Raw genomic sequence first — 23501 nt, 5'->3', positions numbered from 1 at the left:
AATCCACGTACCCCACTCGCATAGGGCCAATCACGTGTCAAACTTCCCACGCACCCCAGGAATACACGTACCCCACTCGCACAGGGCCAATCGCGTGTAAAACTTCCTGTGCACCCCCGATTTACACGTACCCGCTCCGATCGCGTGTGAAACCTCCCACGCACCCCATGAATACACGCACCTCACTCGCACAGGGCCTATCGCGTGTGAAACTTCCCGCGCACCCCCGAAATACACGTTCCCCGCTTGCCGTGTGGCGGCCCTGTATACTGGTACCGGGTTAGCGCAGCCCTTTGCGCTGGATTGGGGATTTTGATGGCTTTTCCTTGCGCGAGGGGCGTTCTTGGGGGCGTAACTGGCGCTGCTACAGGGTCGCTGCGCCACGGCTGGTTTTGGTAGCTAAAATCCATGAATACGGTGTGCATGGAAATGGATTTTAGCGCACGCGGCTGGTGCAGAAAGTCGCACGCGCACTCTGTGCGCCGTCCACGTGCGCCACTTGTGCGCTGAATTCTATGAATTACCCTGCAAATGTGTACAAAGGTTTTCATTGTGCTGTGGTATAAAACTGTGTGCTCTGGGACTACTGGCATATGTTGGCACAGCCAGTCTGCACATGTTTTATTACATTAAAATTACATGGAAAGCCAATATAAGTGTGTCCTGGTAATACTCTCATATATCGGCGGAGCACGCCTGGGCATGTTTTCTTACACTGGTATTATTAACACATGATTTGAAAAGCCAACATGCATGCCCTTAAGTAGCGATACTAGCACAAAATGGCTTAACCAGCATTGATATGTTTTCTTATGCTGGTATCAGTGCATTATGAGCAGAGCCAACTTGAGTTGGTTATTATGTCGGAATTCTGGCATGTGTTGGTGGAGCCAGCATGTGAATGTCTTCTTATACTCGTAGAACACTGACGTTTGTTGTGGGCAAAGGCATCAAAAATGTGTTGGAAAATGCTTCCGTTTACTGTTGGTGACCTATCATCCATTTGGTTTTTAACACATTAACCTACAAAAGAGATTGTAAATTACATGCCGTTTTATCACATTTATCACAAAATAAGTACTGTAAAATGCACCTTTTTAACCAATTATTTTGAAAATATTCTCAATGAGGAGAACGTCCCCAAACCCTTTCGGTTGATTGGGGCTCCCTCTCTGTGTGGTTGATCACACACAGTTAATTCCTGCACATCATTTATGCCTCCTGTGAGAAACTTGAAGGTGTCTCACTTATTAGTACCCGGTGGATGTGTCATCCAGTAGTCCAAGTAACAACCATCACTATTGGATCCAGTTCCTGGGTGTGGACTAGTGAGGGAGGATCTCTTGGATGGGGGGGTGCTTGGGGAGTGCAAGGGGGACAATGACTGGTGAGATGCGGTATCCCTATCGCCAGGGTCAGGCAAAGTCAGGCAATTAATCTGAATCACACACACCTGACAGCCCTTTCCCTTCCCCACAGGGATAAAAGGTGGAGCATGAGAGCACATTACGAGCAAGGCAGACCGCACGGCGAGAGAGCTAACTCGGCACGCCAGTTCAAGAGGAGGAGAAAGACGGCACAAATCGAGAGGATACCAAGGAAAGAAGTGACCTTGCCCTTATCAACTGAGGCCCGTGAAACCTCCAGAGAAGGAAGCGCAAGACTGCAAACAATAGCCAGCATGTGTTTCAGCAGATGTCAACGGTACACAGGCGTCTCCTCTGCTGACGGCCAACCCGGGGGAGAGACGCGTGGCCCAATGCTACAGGCCAAGCGGTACATCACAGCCGGTGAGTCGAGGGGAGAGCCGATAAGAAACCGAACTATGTTGAACGAAAGTAGCAAGCGGCTGATTAAAGAAATTGCAAAGAACTATTGATACGCAAGGGGAAAGCCAGCATAGCAGATTTAAGCACCACATGGGTGCTCACTTCAGAAACTCTGGCCGATTACCCTGCTGTTGAAATACCGTAACCAGAAGGCCCTGGGAGAAAGCGAGAAGGGGGTCAAAGTGATCTTACAGGGGTCTAGTAAAATCCTCTGTGCAGTCGAAAGCCTTTGACCGACAGATGATTGTGAAAACTAAGGGAAAAGAATCCTGCATCGTAAAATTGGCAAGAGTGAACCCGACAGAGGGATGCTGACCAGGGGCGAAGTCTGAAGTCCCGTTTAACAGTGTTGACAAGCGTGAACCTGGCAGAGTGATGTCCACAGTGAACTGTTTAAAAAGACATTTAAGATTTGTGAATGTTAGAGGAAGATTGTGTTGAAACGCATAGTGAACCCGACTGAGGGAGGCTAACGATCGAGAGGCATCTGAGCCCATAAGTTGACAGGGCATTGTTGGAGGAAACAACTTACCACACCCTTGTCTTCCAGGGATGTTTCCTCTATTCCCCATGCTTTAATGGCATATTGTCACACTCTTCCACAACCTCTTGTTAAATCTACTTTGTCTACTCTCCAAACTGCCATTAGGGATAATATATTGACAACTGTGATGAGGAAGAGGCACGGAGCAGTGAGGATCACTCCCAATTAAGTTTTGAATCGACTTCCGCAACGCCCTTCAAGAAATGGTCCGATAACCACTGACACGAGAAAAAACAGAGTAATGAAGATCACTACGACCGGGCAACCAACACAGTGGTCTAATTGTTGGAAAAGGTATAAAGAAGCCGGGAAGTTTAAATGCGACCCGGCTACAGCCGATGAGGAGAGAGCTGCAGATGCCTCATAACCCGTAACAAAGCTGAACACCACACTGGAGGGAAACACGCTGTGGCAGGCAATGTAAACGCAAACTCGAATCCAGGAGGAAGCCGAGGTGCAGGTGGTTAACCACTTGAGGGGAGAGAGCTGCGGGAACCACGCTCCGAGAAAGAAGGTACAGTGAAAGTGCAAAGCTTAACGGAACACATGCGTAGCCAATACGCTGAAGCAGAAGGAATCGAAGGAACGCGGGAGGCAACCAGTAAGCCCAATGAACACAAGGGGGTTACCGGGTTTCTGGCGAGCATATTCCGCTCTGTAGAAATAACAGAGTGAAAGAATGTTAGGCAGAAACCTGTGCAGTTCCCTTAGGGACCACTGCAAAAGGCTTAAGACTACAGGTGTTGGCAGTAAACCCAGTTGGTAGCAGTCTGTGCCACCCAGATTTACCTGGTAGCTGTGGCTGAGCAGCCAGACTTCTCTTAAGAGGAGTTAGTATATAGAGTATACAAGATAGGTACCAAAATACAGTAGCACAAGAAAACACTGACCAGAGCTTTGGTATGTATCAAGTATAGAATTATTTATTTAAACACACACTTAGAAATACTCTAGCACTATTATTATAAGTAAGTTCAAAAACACAATCACTATTATCATATGTACAACCCTTATTCCTTATTAGACAAGTCTTAGTTAACACCACTTATTTCCAGACAGAGGGGAGCGCTTAACTAAAGATGGCACTCCAATAAGTTTAGGAAAAAGGGAGGGAAAAGGCAGAAATTAGGAACAGCACACAACACAATCCTTCAGAAGCACTTAGCAAGGCAGGAAAGTCAAAGTCTACTTGTGAGCAAAATGTTCAGAGGCCAGCCTCCCTCTTGGAGAGAGTAGAACACCACTGTGCCCAAGATCACAAAGTTTAAAAGGCTTGGAGAGTCTTGCAGAGAGTTCAGAAAGGAATCGGTTCAGTTTAGAAAAGTTCAGTTAGCCAGCCTAGGGCCAACCCAAGTGGTAGGTTGAGGCTTTTAAAGTGGAGAGGATCCTCCAGCGGGGGCAGTTGTTCCTGGCAGCGGGTGCAAGTCACAGCGTCGTCCAGAGGAAGAGAAGATCTCGACGTGGAGGAAGGCTGAAGGTCGTTGCACTGCCAGGGAAGAAACCAGCCGCGGAGTTCTCCGGTTAAAAGGTACTACCCTTTTATTCGAGGTAGCGGAGGAAACGTGGTATCCCGGTTGCCGGGGTGCTTGGCACAGGCAAGGTGGCCATGAGATGATCCGAGAAGGTGAAAAGGCGGGCAAACTGGTTATCCCCACCAGTCAAAGGAAGAAGACTCTTCGGATTGAAGATCTCCTCTGTCGTCGGGAAAAGTGGTGAGACGGTTCAGCAGGTCTCCACTGGTGGTGTCGTCGTTGCAGGTCTGCTCAGCATCTCCCTCTTCATATTCTTTGGTCCTGTGGCGACGTCTGAAGTCCCAGTCCCCAAAGCCCTGCTTTTATGCAGAAAACCCCCATTCATCCATCCTAGCTGTCACTCAAACATGCTAAGTGGTGAGCCAGGCGGCTCACCACTGGGCCAATCACACAAGAGTGCGACTTGAGTTGCCGAGGCAACTCAGTCCAGGGTGCCTAAACCCCCTCCCACACCCCCTGTGATACCCAGACAGAGTGGCACCCCTTCTGGAGGCTTCTGTGGAGAAGCCTGCCAAAATGTGAAACAAAGGGCTCGACTTGGGTTGGAGTCACAGAAGCGAACACAAACGCCATTTTGGAACCAGGTTTCGGCAAAAAATACCAACCGGTGAATTTATATTAAATTAATAAACCGGCGGTATGTTCGAGGCTATATTAAAAAGTGGTAGCCTCGAACAATGAGAAAATCCCATAGGAAAATATTCGCTGTCGAATATATAAAAAGTAGTATTCCCTGCCACCAGACAAAACTCGGTCGGGGGGGGGACTGGACAGTGCCCCCTCGAACAACAGACCCCGGGGCAATCGAATTGCCCCGACCAGTACGTCCACAATAGGATGATTTGTACTGGTTCTGTTCACAATTTAAGACTAGTAAAGCCAATGGTGACTTTACATGCCCTGGGAGACAGTCAGTCCCAGGGTATGGAGTCTATGTTTGGGGGTCGCTACGACACCCCTGGGTTACTGCACGGAGGGTGCTGTGTAACCTACATACCAAAAACACATGAAGCCCTATGGGGTAAAGGACCCATAGCCCATAAAACACATACAGAGTCAAAGGAACACCTCAAATCCTGTCTAAGAGTGGGAGAAAAAGAGTTTCACTCTTAGCAGGAGAAAAAAAAGAAACCCCAAAAATACAGCAAAGCTGCTGGGGGACTCACTAGGTTTGGGAAATTAGCCTTAACAGAGAATTCTCCCTAACAAAGAAACCGAAGTGGAGAAAGACAGAAAATACTGGTAAACCCTAAGAACACAAATGGGCTACCGGGTTGTCTAACCGGGTGGGTTGCTTCATAAAAACGCAGCGAGAGACCAAAAATAAAGTCATTAAAGAAGGGAAAGTATTTGTAGAACCAGTTTCAAATGGATTGTTAAACCACTACCTTAAAGGGAGAGTGTTGTGCACAATAAAGTCCGGGCAGAAACGTATACCTGAACTACAAAGTCTACCAGTTGAAGACAAATATGGGTGCATATTGTAGTGTGTATCAAGGAAGGATCCTACCGTTGAGAGTATGAACTATTGTGTGAACTGCTGAAAGAATAATCTCGTGGAAGGCTAGGCCTTTGAGCTTGTGAACTGTTATAAACGTCTACAGAGGAGCAGGGACTGATACCCTTAGGATTTGTAAGTGAAGAGAAAGCTTGGGGAAGGGAGCGATTTCCCCAAAAGAAGTGAATGCACCAAGGGGCGAGAGTAATCCTCTGAGAAACAGGATTATTCTTTTTGAACTTGTTTGCTTTGGTACAGAGTCTGCGGAAGGAAGCTATTCCCTGGAGCTGTGAACGTTGTCCATTTGGAAACCTTTTCTTTGGATTTGAACTTTTGTTTTGAACTTGATCGTCTGAGCACTTTGAGAAATCAAGGGACAATACCCTTTACACGTTGAGTGCCAGAATAGGATTACGCACACAGGATGTACTTTTGATTTGGACATCTTGACACTGGACAGACTCGTTAGTTTTGGTTGCGTTAGGGAAATTCCTCCTAGATTAGGGATAGTGAGGCATTTTCCAACTCCCATTTGATTTAATAAAGGTTTGTAGCCACACAAATGTTTGCTTTGTGTCTGAGTCTTATTCCTGGCTCCTCACACCAGCCTTCTTAAACTGGTGCTCCCAATGTGCTCAAAGGGAGCATGGAGAGAGGGCACCTTCAGAAACTCAGATCACCTCTTAGTGACTTTGCTAGATTGCTTTCTTTTTGCAGTTTTTGAAAACAATTGTAGATTTACTGCCATGCCCCCCAACCCCACACTGTAGTCTGTTTAAAAGGAGAGCCTACGGTTATCCTTTAGGCCAGGCGTATTTTCCTGAGAGAAAAAGAATCATTCAAAATGAAGAGAGTTTCTTGAAAATGGGATACAGTACAGAAAGACTCCCAACTTTTCATCACTGACTAGAAAGAAAAAATGTGAAACGTGCATCTTTTCCAGCGATGCTGCTCTTTTAGAGTGGAAAAATTAACTGAAGTGGATTTGTTGGTGTCTAGCATTCTGGAAGTCCTCTGAGCCGATAGTGCTTTAAAATTTAATAGGTGTGAGGAATCTGAGGGGGTCCTCACTTCTTTTTCCCCTGGATCCTCCTCTCAGGTGGCAAGGGAAAGGCCATCACTTTTGGACCCTGACCCTGGGGGTGGATATGTGAGAGAGGATCGCCTGGGTGGAGGGAACTTGGGTAATGGGGAGAGGACATACTTAGGTGAGACATGGTATCCCCCTTTCCCTTTTCACAATGAACCCTCTATCCCTCAAGCCTTTGTAGGCTACTGTCAGCTCTTTCCCTTTTCTTCCCTTCAAACTGTCCCCCAGAAACACATCAACACTGGGATGAGGACGAGACCAACGAGGAAGACACATCCTCATTTTATTCATACAGCCTCCTTTTGTCAATGCAGACACTTATGAGCTTCAGCTGTGTACCGGGACGAGGAGGAAGACAACACGAGTAAGGCAGAACTACAGTTCTAATGGTGAGCGGTCTAGTCTTTTCTGGACTCAGTATGGTGGCGGACACTTTAAAACCCAATCTCTGTTTGGAAAGAGTGGCAGCAGTGGAAGCAGAGTCGGCAGCTGGGGAAGCAACTCCAAGTCAGAGGCATGGCAAGCAGAGTGCTCGAGATCTGGTTTATGCAGCAGGAAGCAAGGCTACGGAAAGCTGGAGGCCGGTAGCAGACCGGGTGAGGGAGACCTGCGTGACCCACCGAAGTGATCGCAGAAGCTGGGCTGCAGGTGGAGCATCACTGGGGAGCAATGCCACAAAGAGCCGCTGGGAGAGAAGCAAGGTCCCGCTCAGGTAGGTGAGAACTCGGAGCAGCAGAGACCTTGCAGTGCCGTAAACTCTGACCAGCAAGTTAATGGGAAGCACCGGGCTGGCAGGCGAATATGCATTGAACATTGTAGTTTTGGATACTGTACAAGTTAAAAGTCATTACAAGTACTTTTGAATATCGAATTAACTGAAAATCATTACAAGTACTTTTGAATACCGAACAAACTGAAAGTCATAATAGGCACTTTTGAATGCTGAACAGAGTAAAGGCAAGTTTTGAGCACTCATGAGTGGAGTGAAAGAAAGGTGCTGCATGTAGCAGATACCACGGAATGCATTGTATGAAACACAAGTATTGGCAAAGTCAAGAGAATACCAAGAAGGGTATGAGATGAGAAACCAAGTATTGGCCCAAAGCTAAAAGGGTTCAAGGAACTGCAGGTTAAGAGGAAACCTGTATTGGCCAGAGCCAGAAGAATACAGAAAAGTGTAACAAAGTGCATGGTGGCCAACCAAGCCACAATAATAGTGTTGAGTGGGGCATTGGTGAATCATCTAAACATCACTGTTAAATGGAAGCAGTGGCCAATTGTTGATGGAAGCAGTTAAGAAGGGGTATCGGTTGCGTGACCTGTAATGAGTCGACCGTGTGGTCCGACAACTGCGCCTAGACCTAGTGCCCACCCCTGTATTAAGAAACCAATGAAAGTATCTTTAAAGAAGCTTATGTTTTGCAACAACCTCTTATGTGATTTCGAAGTCAAGAAACAGAACTGTTTATGTGAACTAGAGAAAAGGACTGATACCAAAAGAGCTGGGAAGCTTCCTAAGGGACTGTTATGAGAAAAGCTAGAAGATTCGAACTCTTGGGAATGGGAACCCTGATACCTTGTGAACTATTTTGAAATTGGGTAAGGGGAAGCTGGTTACAAGACAAAAGCTGGAGGAAGCTCTGAACTTTATTTGGAACACTATTCATTTTGATGGTGACATCCCTACAAATTGTATACATTTAGTTGTGAGGGTAGGTATAGGTTTTGGAGACAGACATTTGATTTGGACTTCCTGACAGACTATCCATAGTTGCCTTTTAAGTTAAAACGTTTGAAAAACAATTTTAAAGATTTTTATTTTGAAAACAAATAATACAAACCAAACTTGCAGCATTATTTACAATAAACCCGCGAACATCAATTAACGCTCATTACTGCTCCCCAATCCCCCCCCCAAGAGCTTATTTGCATTTCTGGTTCTGTATCCGCTGCGTGTGGCTGGGTATTGCTTCCTTCCGAAGCTGCAGGATCCACTACTGTGCCAAACAGTCCTGTTATTAACATTCTCCAAGCCATCAGGTTACCCACATCTTCTTCCCCGCACTTGCTACATGCCTCCTGCCACACCACCGTTTCAGCCTCCGCCCATTTTTGCAAGTCCCGCCACCATACCTCTACCCGTGGCTTGTGGCATTGCTTCCAGCTCATAGCTATCCTTCTTTTAGCAAGCACATATGCCAGGTCCCTCAGTTTCCCAAGGTGTTTAGTGTTCCGTGGTCTGGGAAACCCTCCCAACAGGCAAGCCCAGGCTGTATCTATGTTGAGCGAGACCCCTTTATCCGCTAGTTTCCGTGCCACTTCCCCCCAAAACGCTTCAATCACTGGGCAAGACCAGAACATGTGTGTCATATCTGCGTCTTCCTCGTCGCATTTTGGGCATGCTTGTCTTCCTGCGTTTGCAAACTTAGATATTCTCTTCGGGGTCATGTAGGCTCTATGCGTTATGTATAACTGTATCTGCTGCAATCTAGCATTTCTGGACACTTTCTTGTGGTATCCTATAGCACGTTCGCACATTCCATCGGTCATCTGTGCCCCCACCTCCGCTTCCCAGTCCAGCCTCAGGTGAGTCAAATCCTTCCCCACCCGGGTCATCACCATCTCATACAGTCTAGAGATCTCGTGCACTCCTTCTGATATATCATATATTCCCATTAGAACGTCTGGTTCTTCGGCCAGTACAATCTCTGGCCAGTTTTGCGAATAGTCTGCACTAGCCTACGATACATGACACATTGGCCTCCATGCAAGCCTGTCTCTTCTCCCAGTTCTTCGAACTCTTTAATAGCCCCTTCTTGCCATATGTCTCCCAATGTGACCAGCCCAACCGATTCCCAATAGGTCATGATTATCATCCTGAGCTGGTTGTCTCCCCTAGCTAAGGCAACTAGTGGCACTTGTGGGGAACACGGGCATGGGTTCTCCATCAGTTGGCATACTCTGTGCCACATCTTCCACCCAAGCAACAGCATACCCGGGCGTTCTTTCATTTCAAGTCTAGTCACCCAGATAATCTCATTTAGGTAAAACGGGGTGCAGTCCTGTCCAAACAGCCTAGATTCAGGAGTTTCTTCATCAGAGAGCCATTTGGTTACATATTGCAATTGACTGGCTACATAATAGGCCTCAAAGTTCGGCAGCTTGATGCCCCCTCCATCATGGAAGTTCTGTAGCTTCCATAGCGCCACTCTATTGCGAGTGCCGTGCCACAGGAAGTCCCAACACATGCTGTTCAGTTTGACAAAAAACTTTTTGGGTATCGAGTATGGTATATTACTGAAGAAATGTAACAGCCTAGGCAGGACCACCATTTTGAGCATCGCCCCCCGTCCCATCATCGCCAGCGGCAGCTTCTCCCAAAACTTCATATTTGTGCGGATTATTTTCACAGCCACCTCGGTGTTATGCAAGTGTTCCTCCTCCACAGTATAATATACATCTATTCTGAGGTAGCGGAAGGAATCAGCCGCCCAAGGTACGGACAGCACTGGAAACCGTTCCTGAGGGGCTCCTATGTAGCTCCCCAATGGGAACATGCTCGATTTTTGGGGGTTCACCGCAATGCCGGACAATTCTGCATACTTTTCCATGACCTCTAGAATATACTGAAGATTTTCTTCCGGATATTTCAAATACAGTAGCAAATCGTCAGCATATAAGGATATTAGGTGTTTCTCTCCCCCTGCTTCAATACCGATCATGTCATATTGTTGTCTGAGGTACACTGCCAGGGGCTTTAGGGCCAGAATGTATAACATCGGGGACCAAGGGCACCCTTGTCTGGTGCCTCTACTGAGCTGCGACCTTTCAGATATCACCGATCCTGTGCGTATTCTGGCCAGTGGTTCACTATACAACAATTTCGCCCACCTAACATAACCCGGCCCCATCCCGTATTCTTCCAGAGCCGCCAGCAACCATGGCCACCTCACTGAATCAAAAGCTTTGACTGCATCTAGGGACACCACCGCCATTTCCCCATCGCTCCTGTTTCCCTCTTCAATCACTCGGTGGAGTAGCCTGTGGTTGTGGGTTATATTTCTATTGGGGACATAACCTGTCTGATCCGGGTGTATCAGGTTACTGATGACCCTTCTCAGCCTATTGGCCAGGACCGCCGTCAAGATCTTGCTGTCCTGGTTCAACATTGACAACGGCCTATAGGAGCTGCAGCAATGCCCTGGCTTGTTGGGCTTGGGGAGCGGCACGATTAGTGCTTCTCTGAGCGTGTCTGGTATCCGACCCTTCTCAAAAGACTCATTGAGCATCTCTAGCATAGGGGGGAGTACTTCTGCTTTATATGTTTTGTAAAACTCATCCGGGAATCCATCCGTACCCGGGGTCTTGCAGGTGGGCAGCTGTTTCACCACTTCCTCTAATTCCTCCAGGGTAATCGGTGCATCTAGCTCCTCCCTTTCTTCATCACTAATCTTAGGTAATTCCATGTCTCTTAGTGTTTCTCTAATTTCCTCCTGATTGTCCCCTCCTCTGTCCTCATATAATGTTCTATAATAGTCCAAGAATGCCTCATTGACTCCTTCCTGGGTGTCAACCACCTCCCCGTCTTCTGTGGTTATTATCCTAATCGGGGGGCTGGGGGTTTCGCTCTTGTATAACCACGCCAACAAGCGGCCAGTTTTATCCCCACCTGCATGTTGCCTCTCAACATACTTTTTGTAGTTAAGATTGCAGAGCCTTTCCCAAAGCTCCGCACACCTCTGCTGCAACTTGAGTACAAGTTCCGCGTCCCCTCCTGCCCTGTTGCTTTCGCGCTCCAGTTTCTCTTCCGCTTCCTCTAGTTCTGTTAGGACCCCACCCTGTAGGCCTTTTGACTTAGCAATAGCCGCACCCCGCAACACCACCTTAAAGGCCTCCCAGAGTGTGCACGCCGAATCTACGCTGCCTGTGTTTACATCAAAGTACTGTGCGATCGCATCCCTGATGTCTTCCCTGAAGACTGGGTCTCTGAGCGCCTCCGCCCGGAGGCGCCACGTCGGTATCCGCGCCCTGGGGCGGCAGTGCTGCCAGGTCAGCACCAGAGGCGAGTGGTCCGACAGGACCCTCGCTCTATATTCTATTTGGGTGGTCTCTATCATCACATCTGGCGTGGCAAAAAAATAATCCAACCTCGTGTACAGGTGCTGCGGAGCTGAGTAGTGCGAGTACTGTGTTTCATTAGGGTGTTTCAGTCTCCAAACATCCGCCAGCCCAAAGTCATCTAGTAATGTCTGCAATACCCTGGCCGCCGGGGTGGGCCTATCAATCTTCCCATCAGATCTGTCTGCCTTTGGGTCGAGCACACAGTTGAAGTCCCCTCCCCAGATAACCGCTCCCCCCACACACGCGCCCAGGCGAGTACATAGGGTTCTAAAATACGTAGCAGTGTTTTGGTTGGGGGCATATGTATTCATAATGCACACCTCTTTATTCTCTACCAAGGCCTTTACTATGACCAACCTACCCTCCGTGTCCACCACCTCTTGCGTAAATTGGAGCAGAACGTGCGGTGCCACCCAAACCAGCACTCCCCTAGCGTAGGCAGAGTACGGAGAGCCCACTACAGTACCTCTCCACTACTTCCCCAACAGTTCCAATTTTTGCTGCGTCAGATGTGTTTCCTGCAACAGCGCAATATCAATCCTCTGTCTTTATAAGTACATCATGACTTTGTTTCTTTTTAAGTAGCTGTTAAGTCCCCTGACATTCCATGTTACGATCTTAAGGTCTCCCATAGCTCGTGAGTGTCTTCTTGCCTCCCATGTAGCGCCTCCCCTTTGCCCACGTGATACAGATACAGCCCTCCATTTTTGTTTGTAGCTTCTCGTACCAGCTCGAACTCCCCATAACTATGTACACGATAAATCCCCAACTTCCCCCCCCCTCGCCCCACCCGTCCCTTCCCCAACATCACACACCCCAACTGCTGCCCAGCTCTCTTCCCGGAGCTCAGGCACCCCCACATCTAGCCCTGCAAGCACTAAACGAGGCACAGAGCTCAGTAGGTGAAGTCGCCCTAATGGCCACTTAACTGAAACTGTTATGGGGTAGAGAGAAACGCTCCGTAAGGCTCCCGTTAGTTCAACATTAACCACAGTGCTTATGACATATAGTGCAATAGTCTGACCTTCTCTACTGAAGGCTGCACAGGCGACTATATTCAAGTCCCACGTGCCGCGCCATCTTGCGGCGCCTTCTTCGTGCATCACTTCTCTTCCCAACTCTTTCTCCGTCCGAACTTCTGACTCCTGGGGACATCCTTGCGCATCGAGCCATCCCATGGCATCCTCCGGGGTCTCAAAAAACAAAGTTTTATGTTTATGAATGACTTTCAATTTTGCCGGATACAATAACATATATTTGTGGCCTGCCTCTCTCAATCTCCGCTTTACCGTCCCAAAGTTCATGCGGCTACGCTGCACAGACGGGGTGTAGTCCGGGTAAGCCATGATGTTTGCCGCTCCTCGTGTGATCGTTCCTCCCTTACGAAAGTGTTCCAATATCCTCTCCCGGTCACGGTAATTAAGAATTTTGGCTATCACCGGCCTAGGCGGGTTCCCCGGCGGCGGCCTCCTTGTTAGGGCTCTATGTGCCCTTTCCACTGCAAATCCTTGGGATAGGGCTCCTCCGGGTATCTCTTGCAGTAGCATGGATTCGATGAATTCCGTGGGATCGTGGCCCTCGAATCCCTCCGGCAGGCCCACGATGCGTATGTTGTTTCGTCGGGCTCGTCCTTCCGCCTCCTCCGCTCTGCTCTCCAAGTTACCCACTCTTTGTATCAGGGCGTGAAATTCGGCTTTATGGGAGGCGCAATTCGCAGTATTCGGGCTAACTTCCTTCTCAAGGGACTCTGTGCGCTCCGCCAAGGCCCTGACATCCTGTCGGAGTAGATTAACGTCCTCCTGCACCTCTCCGACCTTGAGGTCCAGTGCCGTTTTTAGTTCAATGACAGCTAGCTCTAGTTTAGATTCCCAGGCCGCCCTTAGGTCCGCAATCGCAGCCAGGACTTCTTGGTTAGCGCCCAAAGTCGTCATGCCGCTTGCAGGCGGCTTGTCCCTGCTCTTGGTAGTGTCTTGACCAGGGGACGTCTTAGCGAAGTCGTCTAAGGTGGGCTGTTTCGCCTTCGGCCTCACCGTCCTATTCGACATGACCCAGAGGACCTGTGTCGAGCACAAGTGACAATTGTGCACTCAGTACGCCCCTTTCGCTAGGTCACCGTGCGGCCTGCTTCTTCTTTTGTTCCGGGCATTAGTCGGCCATTTTGTGTTGTCTTTCGTCTCCGGTGCTCCTTATCTCTTCCGCACCGATCTCTGCCGCCGTTCCTCCTGTACCATCCAGAAGTTCACCTCGCGTAGCCCAATCATTCACACACCGGCATGTGTATTTTCAGCGGTCAACGGCCCGTCATCACGCACTTTTTTGCCCGGATCGTTGCAGGATCTCGGGAGCTCCTCCAGATCGCGTCCTCCTACATGGCCCTCGTAGCCACGCCCCCCCCTGGGGACTCTTTAATGGGCCTTTGTTATTTGTTACATAGGACACCTGGGACAAAGAAGGACGACAATACCACATAGTCTTAGTTCAAGGTGTTTATTTGGGTACATTGTACAGATGGGGGCAAAATTCAATCAAAAAGGGTATCTCTTCATTACAAATAACAGCAATCAGGATGGGTCTTCCCACATAAATCTTTCTCCTGCTGGATGTGGGTAGTCTGGCTATCTGGTTACTGTAGCCACCATCAGAGCCCTTAGAGTTCAGTGGAGATTGATTTACCTTGCCTCATTTGGTGTTGCAGGGTTTTGGGTTACAGGAACCCTTCTCTGGAGTCTCAGCTAGTTGTGGGCTTTTCGGTGTCCCATGACTACTTCCGGTGCTTCTGAGTAGATGGGTCAGTGGTTGTAGCCTGAAATGAGAGATAGAGTGAGGTCCCTGGGTCTTTCTGCATGTTCCCCTAGTTATTCTCTCCTCAACTCTGACCTGACTATAACCAACCTGTTCTCTTCTTGGGCCTAATTCCACTATCCGGTCCTATCTAGGTCTGATGTAGCCCACCAGGACCTTGCTGCTCTTGCTAGCTAATTGCTCTCCCCCTTCCAACTCCTATAGTATTCTGCAAAGTCTTAAGTGTAATCTTCTTCCTGGCCCCACCTCCCCAGTCTATTTTCCCCCCTTGGTGTTTGCTTGCAAACTGGCCACTTATGTAAGGTGTGACTAAATGGCCCGTGGTCTTCAACAATTTTTCCCCAGACCCCTGTCTCCTCCTTATTTTCATCCACCTCTTCCATAGAACCACATTTTACTACCACACTGCCGGCACGGGGCCATAGTACTCCTTCCACACCCTTTGTACTACTCTCTCCCCCAGATACTACTTTTGCAATGTCCCTCCTGGCCTCTGAGGTTTGCACCTCTCCTGGCCTGTGGGTTTGACCAGGTCTATCTGCACCCATCCATTACCACCTCTTTTCCACTTCTGGGCCCGGATGTTATCCCCTCCTTCTCTCTAAACTGTTCTCTGTCTGCTTCTTTCCCTTTTGTCACCCCCTAAACTATCACTGTCCTGTCTTCTTTTCTGTTGTTACTACTTCCTCCTTCCACTCATTAATGCCTGTTACCTGCTTCTGTCCATTCTTGCCCATGGATATTACTGCATCCTCATTGACCCATTTTTGCTACAACCAACACCTCCGCCTGACCAGTACACCCTCAAAGTTTTACCACCTCCTCCATGACCCTCTTAGCTCTGACCACCACCTCTGCACTGATTGCCACCTCTCCAGTCTCCCCGTCTCTCCATCCTTTTTGTATCCTGTCTTCTCCAAACGTGAACAGCCTGATCCTGCAATCCACGCTCACCAACTGGGGCTGGTTGCATTTGTATTGTGTTCCCTCCTCCTCTGGTTGTGTCTTGCACTGATGGTCCGCACCTGTTAGTGGACATTGGGTGAGGGCTGAGATTGGCCAGCTTCCCTGAGTGCACCTAGGGCTAATTTGGGCTCAGGAGTTTAAGCTATAGCTGGCCTGTCCACCATATTCAATGGTAATAATCCCTCTATGACTCTCCCCTCTGATGCTTGTGCTGGGATCCCTGTTCTCCCAGAGTATGAATCCAATACTGGAAAAACACTAGGTAAGCTTGTAACACTTTCATTAGCCAGAAAAATGAGAGTTTGGGAAGAAACTCTCTGCAGTGTAACTGTATTCTCTAGTACAGTCCCCGGTTGGGAAGTCATGTCTCCCCAGCACTCTCTAACTCATCGAATGCCACTTTTATGTTTTAAAATGATATTCCAGATGAAGTTTTAACAGTATTACAATACACCTGAAATGTCTAGATAATGGAACGGCTTTTCCTTAAAAGGATATACCTCTTTTATGTATACACTAGAGCTGGAAGTTTGTTTGAAGGGAGCTGCAGGCTCTCTCAATTGGAGAGGGGATTCCTTGTTGCATTGCATGGTAGCTCAAAGGTTTTGATGAGGAATTAACCGTTTAGGGCTGGTCTGCCTGGATGAGTTAGTGTTGTGGGGTGACTGGGCCCTTGGGAGTGGCTAGTACTGGGGGAAATGGAACAGTCCCCTGCCATGCACCAGAAACAGTCAAGTGACTATGGGGTCTGGCCCATACCTCTCTTGGGCCCAACATTCGCTAGATCAGATTGTCATCCGGCTTTGTCATCCGGCTTTCTACTCACGCCTGAGTGGTTTCCGGAACCAGACCCAAGACTTTGTCACAGATGTAATGTGTTAGGGTCCAGGTTGGGGGAGACAAAAATCTGAATCTGAGAGGGATTGCTTTGTTGGAGGAACAAGAGCTTTCCGGCCACTTGGTTGTCTTTCAAATTGGGCTGTTAGGCTAATAAAGCAATATTACTGGCATAGTTATTTTTACTTCACATTTATAATCTTGGCTCAGTAAAGACAACAAATGGCTGTGTTCAATTCTGGACTCTGAGGGGTCACCTTCTCCATTTATGTCTGGAGGAAAAGGATACTGTCTGGCCTGTTGAATGCTGCAAGTCACAGATAACTGATACCATAGATTTCACTGAATCTGATTTCACCTGCTCGGAAGTCTTCTAATTTTTTGTTTCTTCTAATTGGTTAAGTGAGTAGGTACATTTTTAAACATAGATGGTGGTTTGGGGAAAGGGGATAGGATAAGGTACATGGAACCGGGTGGGCGGGATGCAGGCTGTCCCCCCCCGCATAATTAAAAAAGAAATTTGAAGAAAAGATTTCTCCTTTAGGTCAAGTGGATTCAGTGAAATCATGGACATTCACAGAGGACTGCTCAAGCTTCAGGGAAAAGCCAGCGAGTGGAAACTTTCAGCAAACATAATTGTTGCAGATTTTGAGGGTGAAGTAGCAAACCTTTAGTGCATTTCCTCTCTGCCACTAGCATGTTTTTTAGCACACGTAAGCCCAAGTTACGAGGAGGAAGTGTGTACTGAAACACACATTTTGGAAACCGCCCAATGACTAGAGCATACATGTTGGCCACCCACCCCGTGACTAGCTCATGCCATATGTTATCTTGCGGCCATCATGTAGTGCTTTGCAATCAGTGGTATTTTTATTATATGTATATTATATTGTGTAAATCTGCCTCCTGTGGCCAGAGGCGCAATCCCAGTTTCCCACAACGATTGGACGTCTGACTGCTGTTAAGCTGTTTGTATTTTCTAGCTTTCATACATGGATGGCCACTCCCCACCTGTCTCAATGATGAGAAGCCGGAACTCTTCCTGATGGAGCTGTCGGCCATAATTAAGAATCTGGATGCCCAATATTCCTCCATCATTGACGGAATCCAAATCCCTGTTTCGACCTCAGTAAAAACCCTCTGCGTTTACCTTGACTCTACACACTCCCTCAAGCGACGAATGCTATTGCCTCGTCTGCGGCACACACTACCAAGCTAATTAATGCCGCCAGGCCCTTCCTCTCCCAGGCCAGCTGCCTCTCTATTGCCCGGGCAATCATAGGTTCCAGATTGTACTGCTGCAATGCCCTGTTCTAGGACACCCCTATCAAGAACATTTTCAACTTACAGGTGATACAAAATAAAGCTGTTCGAGCTGCACTGAACATCCCAAGACGTGAACATATCTCTGCAGCCAGGAAAAATATCCACTGGCTCCCAAACGGAGAGTGCATCATCTTTAAATCTCTATTTGTTATACATAAATGTCTATCCAACACTGCCCCACCCTATCTCACCAATAAAATCATCAGGGATCAGTCGAGCAGACCACGTAGAGCAGCCTACAGCAACAAACTACTGCAACCTAAATTTAAACTATTCAAAGCGGATGGTTCCAGTTTCCCCACCTTTGCGGCAAAACAGTGGAAAACTCTCTCCTCATCCCTGAGAGTGGAGAAATCTTACTGGGTATTGAGATCACTAAAAATCCTGCTTTTTACAGAACTACACACAGTGGAATGCATAAGCTTGACCTGAACACTAACACTGTACCCTGGACCCTACTATCCTATTGTTCGTATGTGTAACTGGTTGTAACATCGCCTTGATGCCCACGGGCTTAATGCGCTATATAAATGAAAAAATAAATAAATACCAGGTGCCAAAATTGCTGCATGATATCTGGTGCCTTGTGCTGCTTTTGTCCTGCATCACAATTTGCATCCAGGCACACTGTAGCAGCCGGCACTATCAATGGTGTGATGACACCCTGTGGCTTTAAGAGGTTTGTGCCACCTGCAGTACCCCAGTACCCGTGTTGAATATCCCTGGTGCCCTGCACTGTTTGCAACAGCACAGCATTATGGGCAGACATTGCTCAGGAGGTCGCGCTGATTTGATTAACCCTTTGAGAAATCGAATTGGCTGATGAAACCATAAATTTGCAAGGCTGGTAGTAGAGGAAGGAAAGATTGATGGCAACCGTTATATTAGTCCGCTGCTTCATCATGTCCTCATTCAATTTGCATGCATGATTACAGGATCCCAGGTGTTCCTTATTGAGTGGTCCTGTCACTAATCTCAAGTCTGCCGCCTGACCACTCACGTTGGCTGGAAGGACCATCCCAGTGAGGGCTGTCTAGGCAGAGGTTGTCTGCATTTGGAACAGTTCAAGAGTTCTCCTAAGGAAGCACCACTGTTCAAACAGTTCTTTCAGTCGCAAACTACCTATTTCCATCTGCAGGATCTTAAAGAAGCTGATGGGCCCCAAGACTCACTAACTGGCAAAAAAAGACCAAAGGTGCACTAACAGGCACTTCGAATCTCAAGACAGCTTCTCTTGGTATTGCATTTAAGAAAATGTATGCAAAGTGGAGTAACCCTTACCCCTACGTAAAAACTCAAAAGCAAACAATAGTAATTTGGGAATGGTGGTATGAAAGCTAAAATTAAGCTTTACACTATGCAGGGTCTTGAGGTGTTGCACTCATAGCATGGTCTTGGTGATTGCTTTGTGCTGTGACTGTTGATGTGTCCTACCAGCTTTCCTTTTCCCTGCTCTGATTAATTTACAGTGTGCACTGTACTGAAACTTTAAATGAAGGTATTTTTCTGCACATATATGTATATATGAGTGTACACAAACACTTGCAAATTCCCACTGACCCTTAGCCCTTGTTTTTCAGTTTGAACATGTCATCGTGCAGCAGGTTACTAATTGACATAATTTTTGGTTTTTCCTTCAGAAAATTTGTCGTGGACCCTTTTAAGGTTTGACTCCCCCATGCCTCCAGGGAGGTTGGATCACTCGATGTGCGTTATCCCATGGAAAGTTCGCAGTGATCCAATAGAATCGGGTGAAGGAGCCAAACAGATGAACAAGGATGAAGATGAAAGTGCGGTTTCTGAAACAGTCAGTGACAAAGATGGCGGTGATTCCAGTAGGATACAAGAAAACGGCTGTAAACCACAAAAATCGGTGCAATTGTGCTTAATCTTTGGGGGCATGGACACTGCGGGAGAAATTTATAATGATTGCGTTGTGACTATGCTTGAGCAATAAATGTAGGCCTTCCTGAAAAACTATTTGATTCTTAAGTATTTCATGATCTGAACTATTTGCTAGCAGAGTTAGCCTGCCCACAAGATCTTTTAAAAAGCCTAATTGGGAATGTATTTATTTTTCTGATTTTTTCTATTATCAAATGGCCTTTACAGACACTACCCCAATCAGTATATTGAATTTTCAAACTGGTGAAGTTCAGAATTGCTGTTCATATGCGCTTTTATAGGCTGAATTTGAAGCTTAAATTAGGTCAGAAGGAAATCAAATAAATATCCCTAGTAGAGTCTCTGAATGCCATTATTTAAAAGAATATCAGTCCCACTGTAGTTCCTCTTTCATCATGTGGTTGTGTGGAGGTGGTAATGAGGAGTTTGTACTGTTTTAATTAGTCTGTGATTTTATTCAAAATAATTTGGTTACTTGATCTGTGCTGAGGAATTTTGTGACTATTTGGAGAAAGTTGGTATTTGAGGTTGGTATGTCAAAATGCGTTGCAGTCAGGAATCATTTTAAGTGAAAGCTGTTCCTGTTTTATTCAGCTTGAGTTAGGTGTTAGGGACTAATCTGCTGGGAAGAATTAAACGGGTCGGTACGGTGAGCACCATGCTTTGGTTTCCAGGGTAATGAGTCTGACCGTGCTGATGTAATGGCTATCATCAATTCTTTGATCATGTGAGAAAGATATTAAAGTGTGTGCGGAATCTTTATTACAATGGTCTCCTCAGTAACTAATGTGAACACATGTATGGGCTTTAAAGCTAAATGGTGGACACACAAAGGTTGGGTTGATAGCCCAAATCAGTTGGAACATGCGAGAGAATGCCCGATGATTAATCGGAGTGGGAACATGTTCAGAGAAGCTTCTTCTTAGGCTTCGTAAGCCACAGTTGTGCAGTATTGAATGTACAAGTGCCATTCTAAATGCTGGAAATGTGAGGTCTGTAAATCTGCCTGTAACTATGGGCATTTCTTGTCAAACGGTATCCTCTAAGTTAATGGAAGTACAAACAGTAGCCACAGCGATCCCACAGGCAATGGTCCTACAATCGAACTGGCACAATGGAAAACTGACCAGGTGATATTAGGGGTGAGGTACAGCATGGACTGGGGACAATGCAAGCAGGCATTCGAAGAGCCATGTTTGTTATCTTGTATTTTTACACTTTAACTTCGGGCTTTTTTTTATATGAATGTAGGTCAGTCTGTTGGCAGAATAGTGTGTCATGGACAAGAAACGCTCGATGTCTCACAGACTGTTCAAGGGTTTTTATTGTGTTTTTTTAATGGGTCCTGTGACCATTCCTCCCTCTGTCTCGCATACCTACCAAAGCCGCTTCTCTGACCCTAGGTTAGTAGATATTGAACATTGACCTCTTGTGACTAAGTTCTACCTTATGCTGGATGTGAGGACCTAAAGGCAGGATGCCTTTTCCATCTAAACTCCCTCAGGGATTGCCTAAGACTTTCCCTACGTTATCAATTTGTTAGTGTTCAAAAGGGGTAAGGGATGGTGCCCTGCAGACACTCTGCTCGACTAAGTCTTTTTTCTACCTCTCATTACTCTATCCACCAACTAATACCCACTCTACTCTCTTCCCTACTTTGTCTTCCCAATATCTTTCACTCCTTCTAGGCCGCATCTCCACTACACTACCTCCCTCCACACTACTACTCACTCCTCCACACTACTAAACCACCCAAACTCCTACTCGCACCCTCCTTTCACTTGCACAAATACTTCATTCACGCCCTACACTTCCACCCTTAATCGCACTCACAGCGTAGTACCACAGGCACTCACTAACCAATACCTCACCTGATTCAGAATCTTCCTTCCTTCCTTCCTTCCTTCCTTCCTTCCTTCCTTCCTTCCTTCCTTCCTTCCTTCCTTCCTTCCTTCCTTCCTTCCTTCCTTCCTTCCTTCCTTCCTTCCTTCCTTCCTTCCTTCCTTCCTTCCTTCCTTCCTTCCTTCCTTCCTTCCTTCCTTCCTTTCTTCCTTTCTTCCTTTCTCCCTCCCTCCCTCATTGGTCTGCTTGCCCTGGCCAGTCGTGCCCTTTCTTCGTCTCCTGGGAGATGTTACATATATCAAAGTTGCTTAATAGTGGCTTAAATCCCACCGCCCTTCTCTGCACGTATTCGCCATTATCCCGCAATGTCGGCCTATGGTTTGCCAAGGCCCAGTCAATATTAGGGTCCTGAGGATGGCATTCTCCTATGTACATAAGACTCCTTTCCAATGGATTGTATCGTCCCACAGATTCCTCATCTTTGATATAACAATATCCTGCTTGCAGTCTCATAAATGTTTTGACAGTAAAGGGTACTGTGCGGCACTGAGTCAATGTCCCTTGATGGGTCCCATTCCCGCATCCGGAGGTGGCCTTGATGATGGTATAAATAGCACGCACTGCACCCGTTGCCGCAGTTATGGTTTTCTGCATGCACATCATTCTCTCAGAACGGTTCGGCATGCCTCACCGATTCCGTCTACACAATTATTTGAATTCTCTTGAATACTTAAAAATGTCTACTCTGAAGACCGGTTTTAAGAGATGTGTGGACTGTGATTTGAAGATGTCAATCACAGATCTGCACAGAATGTGTTTCTGGTGCCTCGGTAAGGAGCACAAAATCATTGAGTGCGGCTTCTGTCAGTCGATGACTAACAACGCCTTAAAAGACAAAGTTGAAACTCGCCCTAGGTCGGTCGGTTTCAAAATCTAAATCCTCTACTGCTTCGAAGAGGAAAGCTTCAGGGGACAAATCACCTGAAAGGTCTAAGAAATGCTCCAAACACTCAAAGCAATTGAGGACTAGGGTGAAAAGATCGAAGAAGAGACGTCCTCGTTCTTCATCCTCTGACTCCTCACCAACAAGAGACGGGTACGTTTCCCTGAAAAGTCTGACTCGGCAGCTGAATGGGAAAATATCAGTCAGAAAATTATAGAGGTTTTTTTCTTAGGGTGCCCCTTCTGGTCCCTCAAAATAGCTGAGAAAGGCTAACAATCCCACTGTGCCGTCAAAGGCTTCAACACACGCACACCTAATGTTCCTGAAGAGTTGATCTCTGATCATTCTTGTTTAGAGGACTTGGCTACTTGCCATAAGGAAGCTAGAGGTTTGTACACTTCCGTTGAGGTGGAATTTGCAGCACCTGATATAACTGCTCATCTAAATGTGACATATAGAACAGCTATGGATAGGGTCACTGAATATTTGGGTTGGGGACACCCTGAGAAAGGACATAGTTCAGGATGACCTCACAGACATTCTTGATAAAGGCCATCCACAGGAACCTGCGCTTCCTTTTCATTTAGCTCTCAATAACACCATCTTAGAGAATTTGCTAAAACCCGACACCACTCCTGCTGTTAATAAGGAGTTGGTTAGGAAATACAGATCATCATCCATTGATCCTGACTTTTTCTCCAGGCACCCTATTCCACAAGGTCTGAGGATACAGGCCGCTACCTCCACTTCAAAGGCAGCTGCTTCTCCATCCATTCCACCTGATAGGGTTGCCAAAAAATATGATATTAGCCAAAAAGGGTGTTCTCGGCTGGGAGCATGGTCCACAAGGCCATTAATTCATCTTGCGCCTAGGCAAAATATGCATTCCCTCTGTGGAATGTAATTTCCCAGGATGCAGATAACATACCTGAAGGAGAGATGAGGGATGGTTTTAACAACATCATTAGTGATGGCAAGGAGGTAGCATGCCAATCACTCCATTCAGAGCGTGATGCTTTGGACTGTGTTGGTCATTCTATGGGCTATAGTGCAGTCATCAGGAGGTTTGCATGGCTGTGGAAGCATAGATTTGCTCCTGACGTCCATTCAGGTCTTCTGGACATGCCCTTTGATGGGTCCAATCTTTTTGGATCGACAGTGATGACCGTTTAGAGAAACTTTGAACTTCTAAAGCAGCTGTGAAATCTTTGGGAGCAGCCATCCGGCAGCCTCAACAGCAGCAGCATCCACCTTCCCAGGCTTGGC

At 47.1% G+C, this 23501-nt stretch overlaps 1 protein-coding gene across 2 annotated transcripts in view; it reads left to right on the top strand.

Annotated features, from left to right (window-relative positions):
- Nucleotides 1–20212, top strand: part of RABEPK (Rab9 effector protein with kelch motifs) — a 359596-nt gene extending 339384 nt beyond the window's left edge. Inside the window, exon 8 of one of the 2 annotated variants that reach the window (XM_069609432.1) lies at nt 19186–20212. In XM_069609432.1, the coding sequence (XP_069465533.1) occupies nt 19186–19502 (317 nt within the window). In that variant the 3' untranslated portion in view covers nt 19503–20212. The remainder of the gene's footprint in view (nt 1–19185) is intronic. The other variant, XM_069609431.1, reaches the window with a different exon arrangement.
- The last annotated feature ends 3289 nt before the right edge of the window (nt 20213–23501 follow it).

This window comes from Ambystoma mexicanum, chromosome 8 (genome assembly GCF_040938575.1).
Source record: "Ambystoma mexicanum isolate Mex_15411 chromosome 8, UKY_AmexF1_1, whole genome shotgun sequence".
NCBI lineage: Eukaryota > Metazoa > Chordata > Amphibia > Caudata > Ambystomatidae > Ambystoma > Ambystoma mexicanum.
Note: the sequence above shows the minus strand (reverse complement) of the source record. Positions and strands in the feature narration are given on the sequence as shown.